This window comes from Lontra canadensis, unplaced genomic scaffold (assembly GCF_010015895.1).
Source record: "Lontra canadensis isolate GAN:19392208 unplaced genomic scaffold, GSC_riverotter_1.0 scaffold26, whole genome shotgun sequence".
NCBI classification, from domain to species: Eukaryota; Metazoa; Chordata; class Mammalia; order Carnivora; family Mustelidae; genus Lontra; species Lontra canadensis.
This window is the reverse complement of record NW_022631020.1, coordinates 5,407,087-5,423,907: the sequence shown is the minus strand read 5'-3', so window position 1 is coordinate 5,423,907 and position 16,821 is coordinate 5,407,087. Positions and strand designations below refer to the sequence as shown.

At 37.7% G+C, this 16,821-nt stretch overlaps 1 protein-coding gene across 2 annotated transcripts; it reads left to right on the top strand.

The window, feature by feature from the left end:
- The first annotated feature begins 507 nt into the window (after positions 1 to 507).
- LOC116871469 (MICOS complex subunit MIC27-like) lies at positions 508 to 1,799 on the top strand. Of its 2 annotated transcripts, XM_032864161.1 has the most exons (2): positions 508 to 1,127; positions 1,246 to 1,330. In XM_032864161.1, the coding sequence occupies exons 1-2, from the start codon at positions 530 to 532 to the stop codon at positions 1,311 to 1,313; spliced, it is 666 nt and encodes a 221-aa protein (XP_032720052.1). In that variant the 5' UTR covers positions 508 to 529; the 3' UTR covers positions 1,314 to 1,330. The 2 variants fall into 2 exon arrangements, with proteins under 2 accessions (XP_032720052.1, XP_032720051.1); XM_032864160.1 differs by having other exon boundaries at positions 508 to 1,799.
- The last annotated feature ends 15,022 nt before the right edge of the window (positions 1,800 to 16,821 follow it).

The window sequence follows — 16,821 nt, the reverse complement described above, 5'->3', positions numbered from 1 at the left end:
GGTTTAAGTTTAGAAAATTCTTTGGTTTGCTCATGACCTCCACTTATCCTTTTTTTTTTTTTTTCTGGATATCTTAAGTTCATTTTTGTTTCAATTTGTAATTTTGAGAAATTTAAAGGTATTGAAAAATGGAAAGAATATCCCATGAATATTCGTATACCCGATGTCAGCCAATCACCACATTTCTATCTATATCTGTTCCATCCATAGTCCGAGCTAGATTTAATTGGCTGAAGCATCTGAAAAATATAATGATGTTTTACCCCTTCAGCACAAAACTCCTAAGAACACAGTCATTTTCCTACACAACCGGAATACCATTAACACACACTCAGGAAAGATACCACCAATATGACGTTATCTAATGTGCATTACATGTTCAAAAGTCCTCAGTTTTTCCCTATAATGTCCTTTATGTGTTTTCCTCATTAAAGATACAATCAACAATGAATTTTGGAACACTGAAAAGAAATAAAATTTTAAAAAATTAAGTCTAGATATGAGAACTCAGGCGGCGAAGGTGACAGATATGGCGGCTGTTAGGATGGGAAAGCTGATGCCTGTACCTGCAGGTCTGATATGTGCATCTATAACTGTGCTTGCAGCTAAAGAAGAAGAATACAAAAAGCAGCCAGTAAAACCAGAGCAGCTTCCCATATATACTGCACCACCTCTGCAGTCTAAATATGTTGAAGAGCAGCCTGGTCATTTACAAATGGGCTTTGCATCCATCCGCAGTACAACTGGTCGTTATATTGGCTGGTGCAAGGGTGTTTATGTGTTTGTGAAAAATGGGTTAATGGATACAGTACAATTTGGAAAAGATGCATATATTTACCTGAAGAATCCACCTCAAGATTTTCTTCCAAAACTTGGAGTGATTACAGTTTCAGGATTGGCAGGCTTGGTTTCAGCAAGAAAAGGTTCTAGGTTTAAGAAAATTGCTTATCCACTGGGGCTGGCCACTTTAGGAGCAACTGTTTGCTACCCAGTTCAGTCAGTAATAATTGCAAAGGTAACTGGGGAAAAGGCATATACTGTAAGCCAGCAAATTTATGAAGCAGTTAAATCATTGCGGACAAAAAGCAACAAAGAAGAATCACTTCCTAAACCTAAAGAAAAATCTAAGCTAGGAAATTCTGCTACACTAGAAATACCAGCAAAAACAACTGACAACCTGAAATACTCAGTTTCCTTGCCAGCAGAACTCAGCTCTGGAACAAAGACAAAATCAGAATCCACCTCAGGTGCTACACAGTTTATGCCTGACCCCAAGCTCATGGATCACGGACAGTCCCATCCAGAAGATGTAGATATGTACAGCACTAGAAGCTGAAATACTCTGCGTAGAGAACTACAAGATGTATGAAGTTGAAAATAATGATGGAAAAATCATGTAAAGGGTAACTGACACAGAGTATAACTTTTTTGGGGGGGTGTAACTTTTAAACAAAGTTTTTCTCTCACATCTTCTAATGTAATGTACAGTTTGACCAATCACATAAGAGATTAAAACACAAACTGAATTTAATCCAAACAATGTTAAGTGATTGATGAAGAGGCAGAAGTATTGGGATGCATTTAATGATTTTTAAGGTGTGTTTATAAAAAACTAGAGTAAATATATAAACACTGATGAAATATGTATGTGTATATGTAAATATTTATACAGATACATGACATATTTGCTTTAGCTTTTTCAAATTAATGTTAGCTAAATTAGAATGGTGTGTAGAAGGATGTGTCCCCTCCATTTTTTTCATACCTCAGAGCTGGAATAAAATATCCATTATTTTACGACAAAAAAAAATTAAGTCTAAAGAAATAAAAAATAAAAAGATACAATCAAGAACCACATGTTGCATTTAGTTGTCATGTCTCTTTGGCATCCTTTAGAGTTCTTTCAACTTTACCGACCTATTTTAAGAGTCAATAAAGGTCAAGCCAGTTGTTTGGTAGAATGACCCTCAGTTGAATTTGCTTGATTGTTTCCTCATGAATAGATTCAGATTAAACAGTTTTGGCAAAAATATCGTAGAAACGATGTTAGTCCTTCTTGGTATATCACTTCAGAAGGCGAGTAATGTTTGTTTCTCCCTTTTTGGGGGACATTAGGTTCACTCAGTTGGCTAAGGTGGGGTGTGCCAGATTTCTTCATTGTAAAGGTACGTTAGCATCTCTTTACGTATACGTAAGTGTGATACTTTGAAACTATTTATCGACAACTTTTTACCCAAAGGTTTCAGCACCCATTGATGACCTTTGCCTGAATCAATTATTACATTTCTGGCTGCAAAATGGGGGTTGGTTTTCCAATTGTGTAATTCTCAATCACATGTATCACCTAGAACACTTCCATGAAGAACCTTTTCCCTCCTCCTTGCCTATCTTTACCAGGACTGTAAACTCATGAATTGTTTAATTCAATGCCTTGTGTTCATTATCATCATTATTCTTTTGATGCCCAGTTGTCCCAAATTTGACCAGTGGGAAGCCCTTCAGACTGGCTCTGATATTTTGTTATGTTCCCGTCAGTTTTCAATTCCTTCCTTCCTTTGGGACAAAAGATATTGCAGATTCAACATGTAAGTTCTTGCCACACACCAGCAAACATCCTTTTATTCAAAAAGCCTGAGTGTCTTTAAGTAGGAAATCTAAATTAGAAGCCAAGATACAGGTGTTAAGTATGCTGATTGCTGCTGGGAAATCAGTAGTGTCCATTGGTATGATCTGTAGACCGTGCTTAAGAAATATGTCCCTTATGGTGCCTGGGTGGCTCAGTGGGTTAAAGCCTCTGCCTTTGGCTCAGGTCATGATCTTAGGGACCAGAGGTTGAGCCCCGCATCAGGCTCTCCACTCAGCAGGGAGCCTGCTTCCCCCTCTCTCTCTGCCTGCCTCTCTGCCTGCTTGTGATCTCTGACAAATAAATAAATAAAAAATCTTAAAAAAAGAAAAAGAAAGAAATATGTCCCTTAAAAAAAAAGTGTAAAGAAGCTAAGTCCTTTGTTTTAGTTAATATTCTTTCAATTACACAATCACCAAATCCCACCTTTTGCTTCTTTTATTTATTTTTTTAAAGATTTTATTTATTTGTGTGTGAGAGAAAGAGTGTGTGTGCACAAGCAGGGGGAGTGACAGGCAGAGGGAGAAACAGGCTCCCCCCAGAGCAAGAAGCCCAACATGGGACTTAATCTCAGGACCCTGGGATCATGACCTGAGCAGCGGATTAACCAACTAAGACACCCAGGTGCCCCAACTTCTTTGAAAATTGAGATCTAATTTACATATAACACTGTGTAAGTTTAAGGTGTATACCATTTCGATATGGTACATTTACATTGCCAGATGATTACCACGATAGCTCTAGCTACTGAATCTATCCTATCGCATAATTATCATTTCTGGCTCACTCTTGTTTTTAACTTATTCCCTAAAGAGCAATTCCATTTACTTGTAATTATCACTATCTGCAAGCTCTTTTAGGGAAGTGCTTTGGCCTTACTCATTATTCTTTCACATATTACGTATTTATTAATTCAACATGTTTTTATTTTCCCTTCTGCATGTTGCACACTCAGAATGAGCTTCCAGAGGAAGAAATTTCAAAATGAATAACTGAGATCAAGAGGAGACTGGTAAGTGCTTATCTAAGGGAAGAGAAGAGGAGGGTATCAAGAGGATGGCAGAGGGTGAGAAGCATATGAGAATGTCCAGGCATGGGATTCGGTTATGACCAAGACGATACATGGATTAATTTTCCAAAATTTGGTAGTAAGTAGATACCGTCTAGTTGTATCTATAAAGGAAAACCACTAAGAGAAGCGGACATTGGGGATAGTTTTTTTAGAAGGGCCCTATTTAAAAAAAAACCCTCAATTTTTATATAGTATATATTTTTTTAAAAATATTTTGGACAACTTTTAACACAGCCCTTAGAAAGTGAGTAGTGTCAACATTCTTCTAACTGAACTCTTCTTGTAGTTTCGTTTATAAACTGTGAAATTAAACATTGAAGAGTTACAAAATAATTTTGATTAAATATGTAGAAGGCAAACAAACAAACAAACACAAACATCTGGGTACCCATGACCTAACTTAATGAACAGGAAGTTACCATCCCATCCAAAGCCCTATGTGTTCCAAGGCATCCTCTGTAATTGCCGCATCCCTCCGCAGTAACCCATTAATCTGAATTTAATGTTATTATACATTTGCTCCCCTTTGCACATTTAGCTTACTATGGAGTTTGCATTCCTAAACTGTACATTATTTAATTATGTATGGTTTGGAATTTTATATACATGTAAACCTACCAGTGTATTCTTTTGCAGCAAAATATTCCTGGCAACCAATTCAGTTTTTGCTTCATGTTGTAATTCACTCAATTTTCGATAGATCTACTATTTCATTAGATGAATATAGCACGATTTACTTATCTCTTCTAATGCAAATGAATATTTGGGTGGTTTCCAGGGTTTTGCTACCTCAAACCATGCTGCAGGGAACACTCTCATGCATGTTTCTTGGACAAGAGCTTTTCTGGGATAGGGATGAAATGACTCTGTAAATATGTGCATCTCAAATTAACTAGACAGTGTCAAACTGTTTTCCAAAATAATTTTGCCAATTTGCCATTCTACCACCTGTGTATGTGAGCAGCTTCTCCACATTCTCATCAATGCTTAATATTATCCAATGTTTTTAATTTTTCCACTGTGAAAAATAGGTCGGTATTTTATTGTGACTTCTCATTTACATTTTTCTAACTACTAGAAAGATTCGACAAATTTTTCCTATGTTATTGACCATTTGAGTTTTTGCTTATGTGCAGAATTGTTGAAGACTTTCACCAGATATTCTAGAATATTTTCTATTCCTTTTTGCTTCTAGGAATTCTTTATGTAATCCGGATACTGACACGTCATCCTTTATATAAATTACAAACATATTTGCCTATTGTGGGTTTTGTTTGGGGGTTTTTGTTTTATTTTGTTCCAAACTATGTCTTTTGAGTACATTTAAATCAAGAACTTTGGCCCATCAAAAAAAAATTTTTTTTTAATGTTCACACCTTTTTTCTGACTTGGTTTAAAAATTCTTTATATAAAATAATTTATAGCTCAAAGATTTGTAAAAAAAAATCCTATAAACACTCAGAATTTAATGTAGAATAAATGTTATAAATATCTTATTTTCTGAGAGTTTTATAATTTCGGATTATGGTGTGCAGTAGGGACCAATTTCATTCTTTCCCATTTATATGACTGTTTGTCCAGAATAAATCATACTGAAAAGTTTATATTTTACACACAATCTGTAATACCAGCTCAATAATAGATCAAATTTCACTATCTAGATAAATCTGTTGCTGAAACTGACAATTCAAATAACCAATTTGTCTATTCCCTTGCAAAACACGAAATTTACTACTACAACTCCGTAATAATTCTTGATTGTGGGTAAGGATGTTCTTCTTTCAGATTGAGCCTATTTTTGGCTTCATATTCTTCTATATTAATTTTGGAATCATATTTTCAAGTTCAAAAAAGAGCCAGTTGGCATTTTTATTAGAACTGCAACAAACTGGTAGGTGAATTTTGGGAAGATCAACATCTTTATACTAATAATCCAAACCAAAATATCGTATGTGTTTATTTACGTAGGTTTCCTTCAATGGCCTCCCATTAAGTTTTAAAACTTTCTCTAGAAATGTCTTGCCCAAATTTTGTTAGATCTATTTCTAGCCTCTTTGTAATTTTGATTCTACTATAAATGACACCTAAATTTAAGAAGACACTTTCTAAATTATCATATTGTGGAAATTCAACTGATTTTTATACACCTATTTCACATCCAGCACGTTCATTAGACTCTTATTATGGAGGGTTTTTTGTTCTTCTTTTTTTACTATTCTTTCCAGATAATAATATTGTCTAACTAATGAGAGGTTTTATTGTTTTTCTTTTTTTCCTCTCTGGCCTATACTTGTTATCTTTTTGTGCCTTATTGCTAGGATCTTTATATATTTTTAAATGGAAGTGTGGATATTGAACCCCAGTGCCTTGGGCAAATGCTTTTAAGTAATTAAGTAATATATTAAGTTAAGTATTATATTAAGTATTATAAGCATTATAAGCATTAAGTAATATATTATTAAGTGATATATTTTTTGTACATTTTTTAAAATTCATCCTTTGTCATGTTAAGGAAGTTTACTTACAGTCTTGGGTTTGTCCCCCTAACTTTGTGCTTGGAAAATTTCAAGTATCAGAAAGGTTGTAACAATAGTAGAGCAAATATCCATATACTTCCTGCTTTGAATATATTAAAATGCTTATTTTATATTCTATGCCTGATAATTTCCATATTTGGCATTTTCTGAGCCCAGGGGTGGTATTTCTATGTGACCCTTATAACATAGGTATAGCTCTTTGTGGGCCTAGATTTATGTGGACATTCTGCTACTAGGTACCCACCTTGTGCTGGTCCTGGGTTGTGTATCTGGCTTACCTTGTCGTGGGAAGGAACGAAATATAAAGTTCAAGGTGTCCTGGTTCAGTAAGTGCCCTTAAGATAAAAGCCAGTGTCAGTGTCCTGCCTTCCTCTCTGCCTTCTCATTTTGACTTAGCTTATGGCCCCTGAATATTCCTTACTCATTTGCCAGGTCATTCATTAAATTAAAACTATATTTCTTTATATTTTTCACGAGGGATTTCTAGTTGTTTTCAATGAGAAGGTCAGTCAGGATGTCCAGATGACCTCACTGCAAGAAATGGAATTTGGTGTTGTCTTTATGTAACATTTGGAATCTCATACCAACTTTGGTGTTTCTTAAACTTATTTTCCTCTTTTGATTGATCCAATGACCAAACATGTCCTTCTTCCCCATCTTTCACACACCATCTTTATTAGCTTCAGAAACCATGCTAAGTTTCTGACCTAACATGACTATTTAAGCTAAATTTTAGCCAAAAGCTAAACTCTAATATTCCAAGATGAACACAGGTTCCCTGTAGTGAAAATAGCAAAAGTGAGCTGTCTAGAATCAAATATTTTCCAATATCTCCACCTTATCTCTGTGGGGATTTACAGTTACTTTATGAGGCAGAATGTTTTGACATAGGTCAACTTGTTCTTTTAAAGTACAAGAAGCTTTGTTGCTTTTAATTGTTTCATTTTCTAGTCAACTGCCGGCTTAAAAAAAAAAAAAAGACAACAAACTGTAATTATACTAGAAATTAAAATTTTCTCTTTACCCAAGAGCACCCCCACCACCACCTCCCTGCTACCTCCAGCATATGCACATTCACACACAAGTTCCTTACACACACACTGCATAGTTCAAGAGAGTTGACCAAGGCAAAAGTGTGAACATCACCACATCAGTTTTCAGGATTCGTCCTGCACTTATGGCCCTCAAATGTGGGCTTTCCCAGCCTGGTATCTCTTATACTCTGGATTAAGAAAACTGGTGGAGGGGGTGGTAGGAGTCGGGGGGGGGGGGGCTGGGGGGGGGATGAGGTGATTCTGCTTGATAGTCCCCTGTGTTTTTCACATTTTCTCTCAGCTGGTCATGCTCATTTCACCATGTGCATGATTAAGTTCAGATGATTTCACTCAGCTGAGGCCGATTCCGGTATGGATACAGATGAGGTCCATTAAAGGTGTAGTGTCTCACACTATTCAAAGAGAAGCATGAATTTATATATGTTTCTTGTTATTCCAAACCAGATTACCACATATTTCATGACTTAAACGACACAATTTATTCTCTTGCTGGGCTGGAGGTCAGTAGTTGGAAATAAAAGTCTTTAAGAGCTAAACTCAAGACGTGTATAGAACATGCTTTTGCTGTCAACAAGCTCTGAGGGGAGAATCTGTGTACCTGTCTTTTGCAGCTTCCAGTGTTGTGACCGTATGTACGTTCGGCTTGTGGCCTCTTCCTCTTCCTTCAAAGCACATCACCGAAAACTACTTCCCTCACCACCTCACCCCCAGCTCTGCCGCCCGTGGCTGCCACCATTTCCCACTCCCTGCCCGCCACCCCACCCCCTCTTATAGGAACTGTTGTGATTACATTTAACCCACCTGAATAATCCAGACTAATCTCGTCATCTAGATGACCCCCAACTTAATGACACCTGAAGAGTTTCTTGACCATATGAAGTAACATATTCAAAGGTTCTAGGCATTAGGACATGGGCATCTTTGGAAGGGTTGTTATTAGGACCATTGTTGAGCCTAACGCAATTGATAAAAAGCAGTCTCTCCCATGCCCTCTAATTCAATCTCCGTGTGCCAGTCTGCAAACCTGCTGTCACCTGGCCTTGAGACTAAGGTCCTTCTTGCTAGTCCATTTGTACTTTCTAGAGAGCCATGGGTTGTGACCATCAGCTATTTTTTTGTAATATTTTATTTATTTATTTGAAAGACAGAGCAGGAGAGAGCATGAACAAGGGGAGGGGCACAGGGAGAGGGAAAAGCAAAGTCCTCACTGAGTAGGCAGCCCAACTCAGGGCTCAATCCCAGGACCCTGGGATTATGACCTGAGCCTAAGGCAGACGTTTAACCGCCTGAGCCACCCAGGTGCCCACCATCAGTTATTTCATAGATAAAAATCATTCCCAACATCCCTTATTCTAATTATTTTTTAAATTTTATTTCATTTTTACAGTGTTCCAAGATTCATTGTTTATGCACCACACCCAGTACTCTAAGCAATTCGTGCCCTCCTTAATACCTACCACCAGGCTCACCCATCTCCCCACTACCCTCCCCTCCAAAACCCTCACTTTGTTTCTCAGAGCCCATAGTCTCGCATGGTTCTTCTAACCAATGGTTCTGTGTGGAGCAGATTTGGGGTATCCAAAGCCTTATTTAGAAACTTCTAAAGTGTAGACCTTGAGTTATGGTGGTTCATTGGTTAATTATCCACCAAGAATTTAAGCTAATTTACACACACACACACACACACACACGATACTGATTAACATCAAAACATTTTGAAGTATATTAAAGGCAATACAGCAATGGCTATATAACAATTTATCCTCACCTTCCTCTGTTGATGAACATACTGATAACTTCATAATAAGTTTTATTTTTCTAATAGTATCCCTCAAAGACAACAATAGGAATGTCCCTCATAGATAATAATTAAGATATGACTAGCTTTGAAGCCATAAAGAGGTATGTAAAGAGCTATTGATGACCTATTATGTGTTAAGCGTTTTTATGTTTCCATGGTTTTTGTCAATGTAATATTAATAATGTTAATAAAAGCCAACGGTTTAAAGCTTTGGTGTGGTGTCAGATTTCTTTGGACCAGCAGCTGCATCAGGTAGATAATAGCAGTCTATATTGTATAATTAGGAGGAGTCTAGAAGGCATTCCTAGATTTTAGGCAACCCTCAACTCAGACAATGTGCTGGAGAGATGGTGATATTGGGATGGTTCATGGAAACAATGATATGGGATGTGAAGCCTCTGAAAATGTGGCTTTAATCACATTCTCTAAGCTTAAGACTCAGGCCAAAATCGATTCTATGCTAACCCCTCAGATGCTGGAACCTGGTGACTAATCCTATCCAGACTCTGACCTCCGCTCTGGGGACAGTTATGTATTTACTCTGGTGAAAAGGTTAAGGAAAGAGGTATAATAGGTATTTAGAAAATATTTCTCATCCTGACACCTTTGAAAAGGCTGCCCTTTTGGACAGAGGACATGTTTTGACACCTGTAAATCTCCCCTCTCAGCATCATTTCTGAAATGTTAGGTGCACCTGAGGTATTGAGACTTCAAATTTTCCCCTAGAAAATGTTTCATTGAGTCAATAATTCGTACAAAAAGAAACAAGACCTTGCTTATGAAAGAATTTCTGTAAATAAATGCAGTGTTAAAATGTAGTTCTTTTTGACACCTAAGACACAAATTATAAGAAGCAAATCATTTTAGCATACAATAGTCATTAGAAAAATGTATGGAGCTAATAAAATTCAGATACTAAATTTCTTTTTGGAGGGAGAGAGGAAGAAAAGAGGGTAGGCAGCAAGTGTGAGAAAGGGTATCGAAAAACAAAGAGACACAGGAAGAATGGTAATGCTAGGGTATGGATCTTATAATCTGTGTTCAGAGGTTAGAACTTCTTAAGCTGTGACAATTTAAAGACTATGAAAACAGATCAGATAAAATAATTATATGCTCATAATTCTATGTTTTGTTTTTGCTTTGTTTTGTTTTCCTTGGCACCCAAGAAAACTAAATTTTCCAGTTAGGTTGAGGTCATATTGACCTTCTGGCCCATACAACATAGATGGAAATAGTGCCTGGGCCTGCCCCTAAAATCATGCTTGACATGCTCAGTTAATTCTCTTCTACTCCTGCAAGGACCCCAAAGATACTGCTTTGAATAGCAGGGTAGCAAATTGGAAAGAACAGAATCACTGAGACAGCCCTTAGAGGAGAGCTACCAAGGTGATCCATTAGATCTGTGTCTGAATCAAACATGACCAAGAAATACACCCTTATTGTTTGAAGCTTCTAAGATATTGGTCCTGTTTGTTATAGCAACCTACACTAATTATCCTGACCAAAACAGTACATGAGTAACATGACCAGATTTGGATTTTACGTAAGTCCCCCTGACAATGTGTGAGCATGGATTTGACAATACAAGAAGACTGAAGATGGGAGACCAACCGCACTACCCGAGGTGGTACAGGCAAGACGGGAGGAACTGCCATCAACTGTATAACTGCAGTTGAGGGGAAGTAGGCAAATATTAAAGGAAGTAAAATAAGTGGAACTTGGGGACGAGGCAGGATTAAGGGGGGTCATCAAGGTCAATGCCCGTGCATCTTAGTGAGGAACTTGACTTTTGAGAGCACCAGTTGCAAGACAATGCTTAATAAGAAGCATCTATGGGGGGTTGGAATATTCCATTTGAGGTATGCTCCCCTTTTTCATTGAACTTGTTGCATTTGTCACTTATTTCTGCACTCATTTCATTACAGGATTGTTAAACTATAAAACTTCATGAGGATAGGGACCTTATCTATTTTTACTTAACGTCCATCCTATCATCAAGCCATTCTTGGCACCAAGAGTAGATAGGCATCAAATACTTGTTGAATGAACGAATGAATGAACTCATGGGTGATGTGACAAGCAGACCATTGGACATATAGACTTCAAGGGAACAATCTGAACTTTGAACAGGTAGATGAAATCCTGAGTGTGGTCCTTAAGAAAAAGAGGAAGAAGCTGAGAAGAACATGGGGTAAAGGGGGTGGGTATTCATTCTTTTGTAAGAGAGGACTTCTTCACTGACTAAGAAGAAAGAAATGGTTGAAAAAAGGATGGGGGATGCATAGAGTGTAAGGAAGCCCCGTGTGAGAGAATGGCACCTATGGACAGAGTGATTTAAACAGAGGAAACACCTGTCCTCTTAGCCTGGAGAACAGGAGATAAAAGTGGGTATGGGTAAGTATAGTTTTGGATATGATGGAGTTAACTTGAAAGAGATCACACGGAGGAGGGTTATAGGGATGAGTCAGGTCTTGAGGAGAATGGGAAAAGTCTGGAGCAGTCATGGAAGAACAAGACAGGGAGATGGAGAAAACTCAAAGGGTTATAGATGGTACCAAGGGCAGAGCTTAGGTTAGGGATTGTGAACTTGTGGACCATGAAAATGGGAAGGCCACGTACAGAATTTCTCCTTCCTTAGCAAATGGTCCCTCAGCATTTTCCTTGGTAAAGCACTGTGCTGCTTGCATAGACAACAGTACATTAATGATGTTAGTGCTTTGCATTGATTGTGGCCGAGGCGCAAACATTCAGTCATTTCATTAAAAACAAACTTATTAGTCAGTGGCAGGTAGACAAAATTATTGGCTGTGTGAAATTTTATCTTTTCAGTCTGTTGTTTTATTATAATGGTACACACAGGTTCCTGCTTTAATTCTCAAGTTAAAGAGTTTGGTGTGTTCTTTCACTGACCTTCATTAAATAAATCACAGTGAGCCTGACAAGAGTCTGGAAACAGGGCTGATGAAATCGGGCAATGAGAGAGTCAGCATACTTCTCCATCCTTCTGGGGCTCCATTTCCCTCCCAAAGCAGAATTTTCTCTTTTCCTACTCCCTTTCCCTCACAGGCTGATCTCCAAGTAAAGAGTCTGATAAATGTGTCAATTTAGCATCACTGTAAAGCAGAGAATTTCTCTTACAGGGGTCATTAGTGTACTTGTCTGTATAGTTGGGGGAAGAGTTGAGGTCAGTTTTCGGGAGCTATCAAATTAGAACCCCGAAGGCCTGCCACCTCAATACACATATTAGGCCAGAGGTTGCTGATTGCTAATAGTATTTAAGCTAGTGTGTTGTTCAATTTTTTCTCCCAAAATTGAAATCGCAGCATGAAGATGTTTAAGAGTTAACTAAATTTATTAGCTTGTAAGAAAGACTAAAAATCCATGCCTCTTTCACAGTTAATTTTTTTTCCACTGGACATAATAACCCAGAAAATATGCATTTCCCATTGTATTCTGGAATATTATTGACTTAATTTTATCAAAGTGGCTTGATTGGTCTCTAAAGGCATAACGATCCCCTCCGACCACCCCCAGGATACGAACGATGCATACGATTGCAAAAGAAAAAAAAAACTATTACAGGAATAATTCACTGATAACCTCATTTTCTGTATTATTGAGCATTGTTTTGAGAATGTTAAGTGAAATTCCATGTTTAGATATGCAATTTGCCAGCAAAATTTGGGAGACATTATTGAACTATAGTGGTGATTTTTGCCCTGCCTACCTTATCTACCTGCTCCATTAGCGAATCAACTTGAATGACCAGTGAATTATTCCAGTGAAATAGCAGAATGATAATAACAGTCAATTAAACTAATTTCTAAATTCACCTACTTGCTTTTACCAAGGTCACCCAACCAAACAAGAATTCAGAAAAATTAATATTCTGTCTCCTTTTTATTAAATCATCTCGAGGGCTTGGGAGAAAGAGTGTTGAACGCCAATCTGGTTTTATCTTTTAAATCCTCCTCATCTACTTAACTGAATCCACTGGTAGGCTTATTAAAAAGGTGACAGCCTGTGTAACCCAAACACTGTGGGAAGGACCTGAATCCTTAAACAACTGAAACAATTACATTTGCCACTATGTGTATCTCTTTAGCACTAACTGAGGATTTACACTTGGGGTTTTTTCACTTTCTTGTCACTGGAAGTCACTTAACTGTGTATCACCCCTTGTCAAAATTGTATCTGTGTTCCCAGGGCTACCATGTGGGGGATGGATAAAAGGCTTTGGAACACTTCCCTGCATTCCCTCTATATTGATATTATATTTAATTATTGAAATTGACACCATCATAAGTTATTTAATTTTAAAGCATATTTACATTTTAAAATATTAATATGTAATTTCTGTTCACATTATTTAGAGTCTTCCTCCTTCATATCAATCATTTGAATCCACTTCAGTGAATGGGTTTCAGTGACTCCTCAAGGACTCTAACTTAGTCCAGGTTACCGTTGTCATTTGATTTACACAACATCCTTCTACTTGGGCCCCTTCCTCCAATTCATTGATTAAAATTTCCATCATTCATTCAACAAACTTATTTTTATCACTGACTCTATGACAGGGACTATTTTAAGTATTGAGCAGAGAAAGGTAAACAGGGAAAAAAAAAAAATTCCTGTCCCCAGGGATCTTACTGATTGATCTTTCGGAATTGCAAATCAGGGTCATGAGTTTGAGCCCCATTGCTGGGTGTAGAGATTATGTAAATAAATGAGCTTAAAAAAAAATAGGCTAAAGATCTTAACAGATAACTCAGCGAAAAAGATATACAAATAAGTATAGGAAAGATGCTCCACATCATATCACCAGGAAGAAACAAATCAGAATAACAATGATGTACTACTTAACTATCACAGTGAGTGAATAAGATCCAGGTGCACCTGGTTGGCTCAACTCTTGATCTCAGGGGTCCATGAGCTTGAGCCCCATGCTGGACACAGAGATTATTTTAAAAAGAAAAGGGAATGGACAAAATCCAGAACATGGGAAACACCAAAACCTGGCAAGGCTGTGAGGCAAAGGAGCTCACATTCATGGTGGGCAGAAATGCAAAATGGCACAGGCACTTTGGAAGACAGTTTAGAAGTATCTTACAAAACTACATATACTCTTACTATACAGTCTGGCAACCCCACTCCCTAGTATTTACCCAAAGGAGTTGATAACTTAAGCCTGCACAAAAAAATTGCACATAGGTGATTATAACATTTTTACTCATAATTGCCAAAACATGGAAACAGTCAAGACATCCTTCAGTGCGTGAATGGACAAATAAACTGAGGCACATCCAGACAATGGAGAAGATTATTCAGCATTAAAAAGGAATGACTTATCAAACCATGAAAAAACACAGAAGAAATTTAAACGCCTATCACTAAGTGAACGAAGCCAACAGGAAAGGAGTGCATAGTGTATGATTCCAACTATATGGAATTCTGGAAAAGGCAAAATTAGGGAGGTTAAAAGATCAGTGGTTACCAAGGATTGGTGAGGGTTCGTGGGGATGGATAGATGGAGCACAGAGAATTTTAGGGCAATGAAAATATTCTGTATGATAGCAGAATGGTGGATACATGTCATTTAAACATTTGTCCAAACCCATAGAATATACAGCACCATGAGTGAACCATGGTGTAAACTATAGACTCTGGATGATGATGCATTATTGTAGGTTCTTCAATTGTCACAAATGTCCCACTCTGGTGGGGGATGTTGAAAATAGGAGAGGTTACGCATGTGTGGGGGCAGGAAATATGCAGGAAATTTCTATACCTTCTCTCTTAATTTTTCTGTGAGCCTAAAACTGCTCTAAAAAATGTCATAATTTTTTTCAAAAATCTAAGCTACGGACGCATTGAATACCATTCAGTTCTTTCGACATGATCTCTATTCGCTTCTGGGCCTATTTTTCTGGGCCTCCTTTTTCTTTACTCAGATTACTTGCACCTATGTTTGGGAATCTGGTTAATACTCAGTCTTTGTCAAAAGTCTCTGACCCTCCCTAGGCCTCTCTGGATCAGGGGTTCACAAATAATGGTCTGAAGGCTAAATGCAGCCCACTGTCTGTTTCTGTAAAAATACTTTTATTTCAACACAAACACACTCATTGTTTATATACTGCCTGTGGCTGCTTTCACAGAGTTGAAAGCAACAGGGACCCCATGATCTACAAAGCATTTGATATTTTCTACCTGGCCCTTTACAGAAGAAGTTTGTCAACTTCTGTTTTAGATACTTCTGCTTTATGCTCCTACAACACTGTATTGACCCCAACAGCACTCTTCTCATGTTTCATGTACCATCCTTTCCAGGTGGCAAGCTCTTTGAGGGCAGGACTATATCTGCCTGGCTAACCATTGAACATCCAAAATGTCATCAAGTGCTTAATGTATACTTAATATGTACCTGCAGTTAATATGTATGTGAATTCAGAACCCAATTAAAGTGAGGGACACCTGAGCAGTTGGTCAACTCACAGGTTGCAAGAACCGCAAAAATGTCACTTGGACTGCAATAGGATGGAAAAACTTCCAGAACTTCTGTCAGAGACCAAGTATCTAGAAGAAATACTTGAATAAGCCAGTTGGGCTCAGGCTGAGGAAATGGGCTCCCTCCTCATCTATGTGGGTGACAAGAGGTGATTCCTAGTTTGCCATTTTAGTAATGTTAGTCCAGTTAGCTGTAGCCTTTGTTTTCCCGAGTGCAGTAAACCTGTGACAATCCAGCTAAACTCCTACTCCTTCTCCATCCTTCTTGCAGGGACCACTCAGTTTCCACTCAAAACGAATATAGAGCAAACATTTTCCAGTAAAGGCTGGGAGGATCTCCAAATTCCTAACTTCTTAAAGCTCTCAGATGTCTCAAGCAGACCATGAGTAAATAAACACAATTTTTCATTCATGGAACAAAAGAATATTAGCTATAATAATCTCAGTTCTGTTTCCACCATGATTTATTTGGGTCTTTTTTTTTTTTAATTGTGGGTTGAAACCTCAGAGTGTACTAGGAAATAAAATTTTTGTTTATAAAATAGAATGAAGAGAATAATAAATTAGAAGCAAACTGCATTCACAACTATAGTTCATGACACATTTGTTTACATTAAATAAATAAAATGTGTGTGTGCTGGATCAGAATGTATAATTTTTTTAATTATTTTAAAGTAATCTCTACACCTAACATGGGGCTTGAACTCACATCCCCGAGATCAAGAGTCGCATACTCTATCGACTGAACCAGCCAGGTGCCGACAGGACGTATATTTTTTTACTGTGGGTCTTCATCAAGAAACTTTAATAGCCATCAATCTAACTTTGTGCTTCTTCTTTAATATTGATAGAACAGCAGTGTTTAGCAAGTATGGTAACCTGATGTGAGGGACCCTCTCAATAGCGCCAAAGTGTTCTGAAAGGCTGAAGCGAGGGCAAAGAGAGGTGAGAAATTAAAACCATCTCCCATTTATTGTAAGACCTAACAACAGTGGTGTGGGGGAGGGGGAGGGAAATGGGGGGGTGGGAACCAGCAGCATCAGCATCACCTGGGAGGACTGCCTAGCCCGACTGAATTAGAACCTTCATTTTAATAAAATTCCTGGATAGTTCATATGCCCATTAAAACAACTAACCACATACTGGGAAGATAAAGCTATTACTGTTCTTCTCACATCTCTCAGATACTTTCACGACGTTTGCACACATCAGTTACCAGTTTGCTTTTA

Coding starts and splice junctions, on each gene's coding strand:
- LOC116871469 (XM_032864160.1), top strand. CDS start 530: ATGGCGGCTGTTAGGATGGGAAAGCTGATGCCTGTACCTGCAGGTCTG.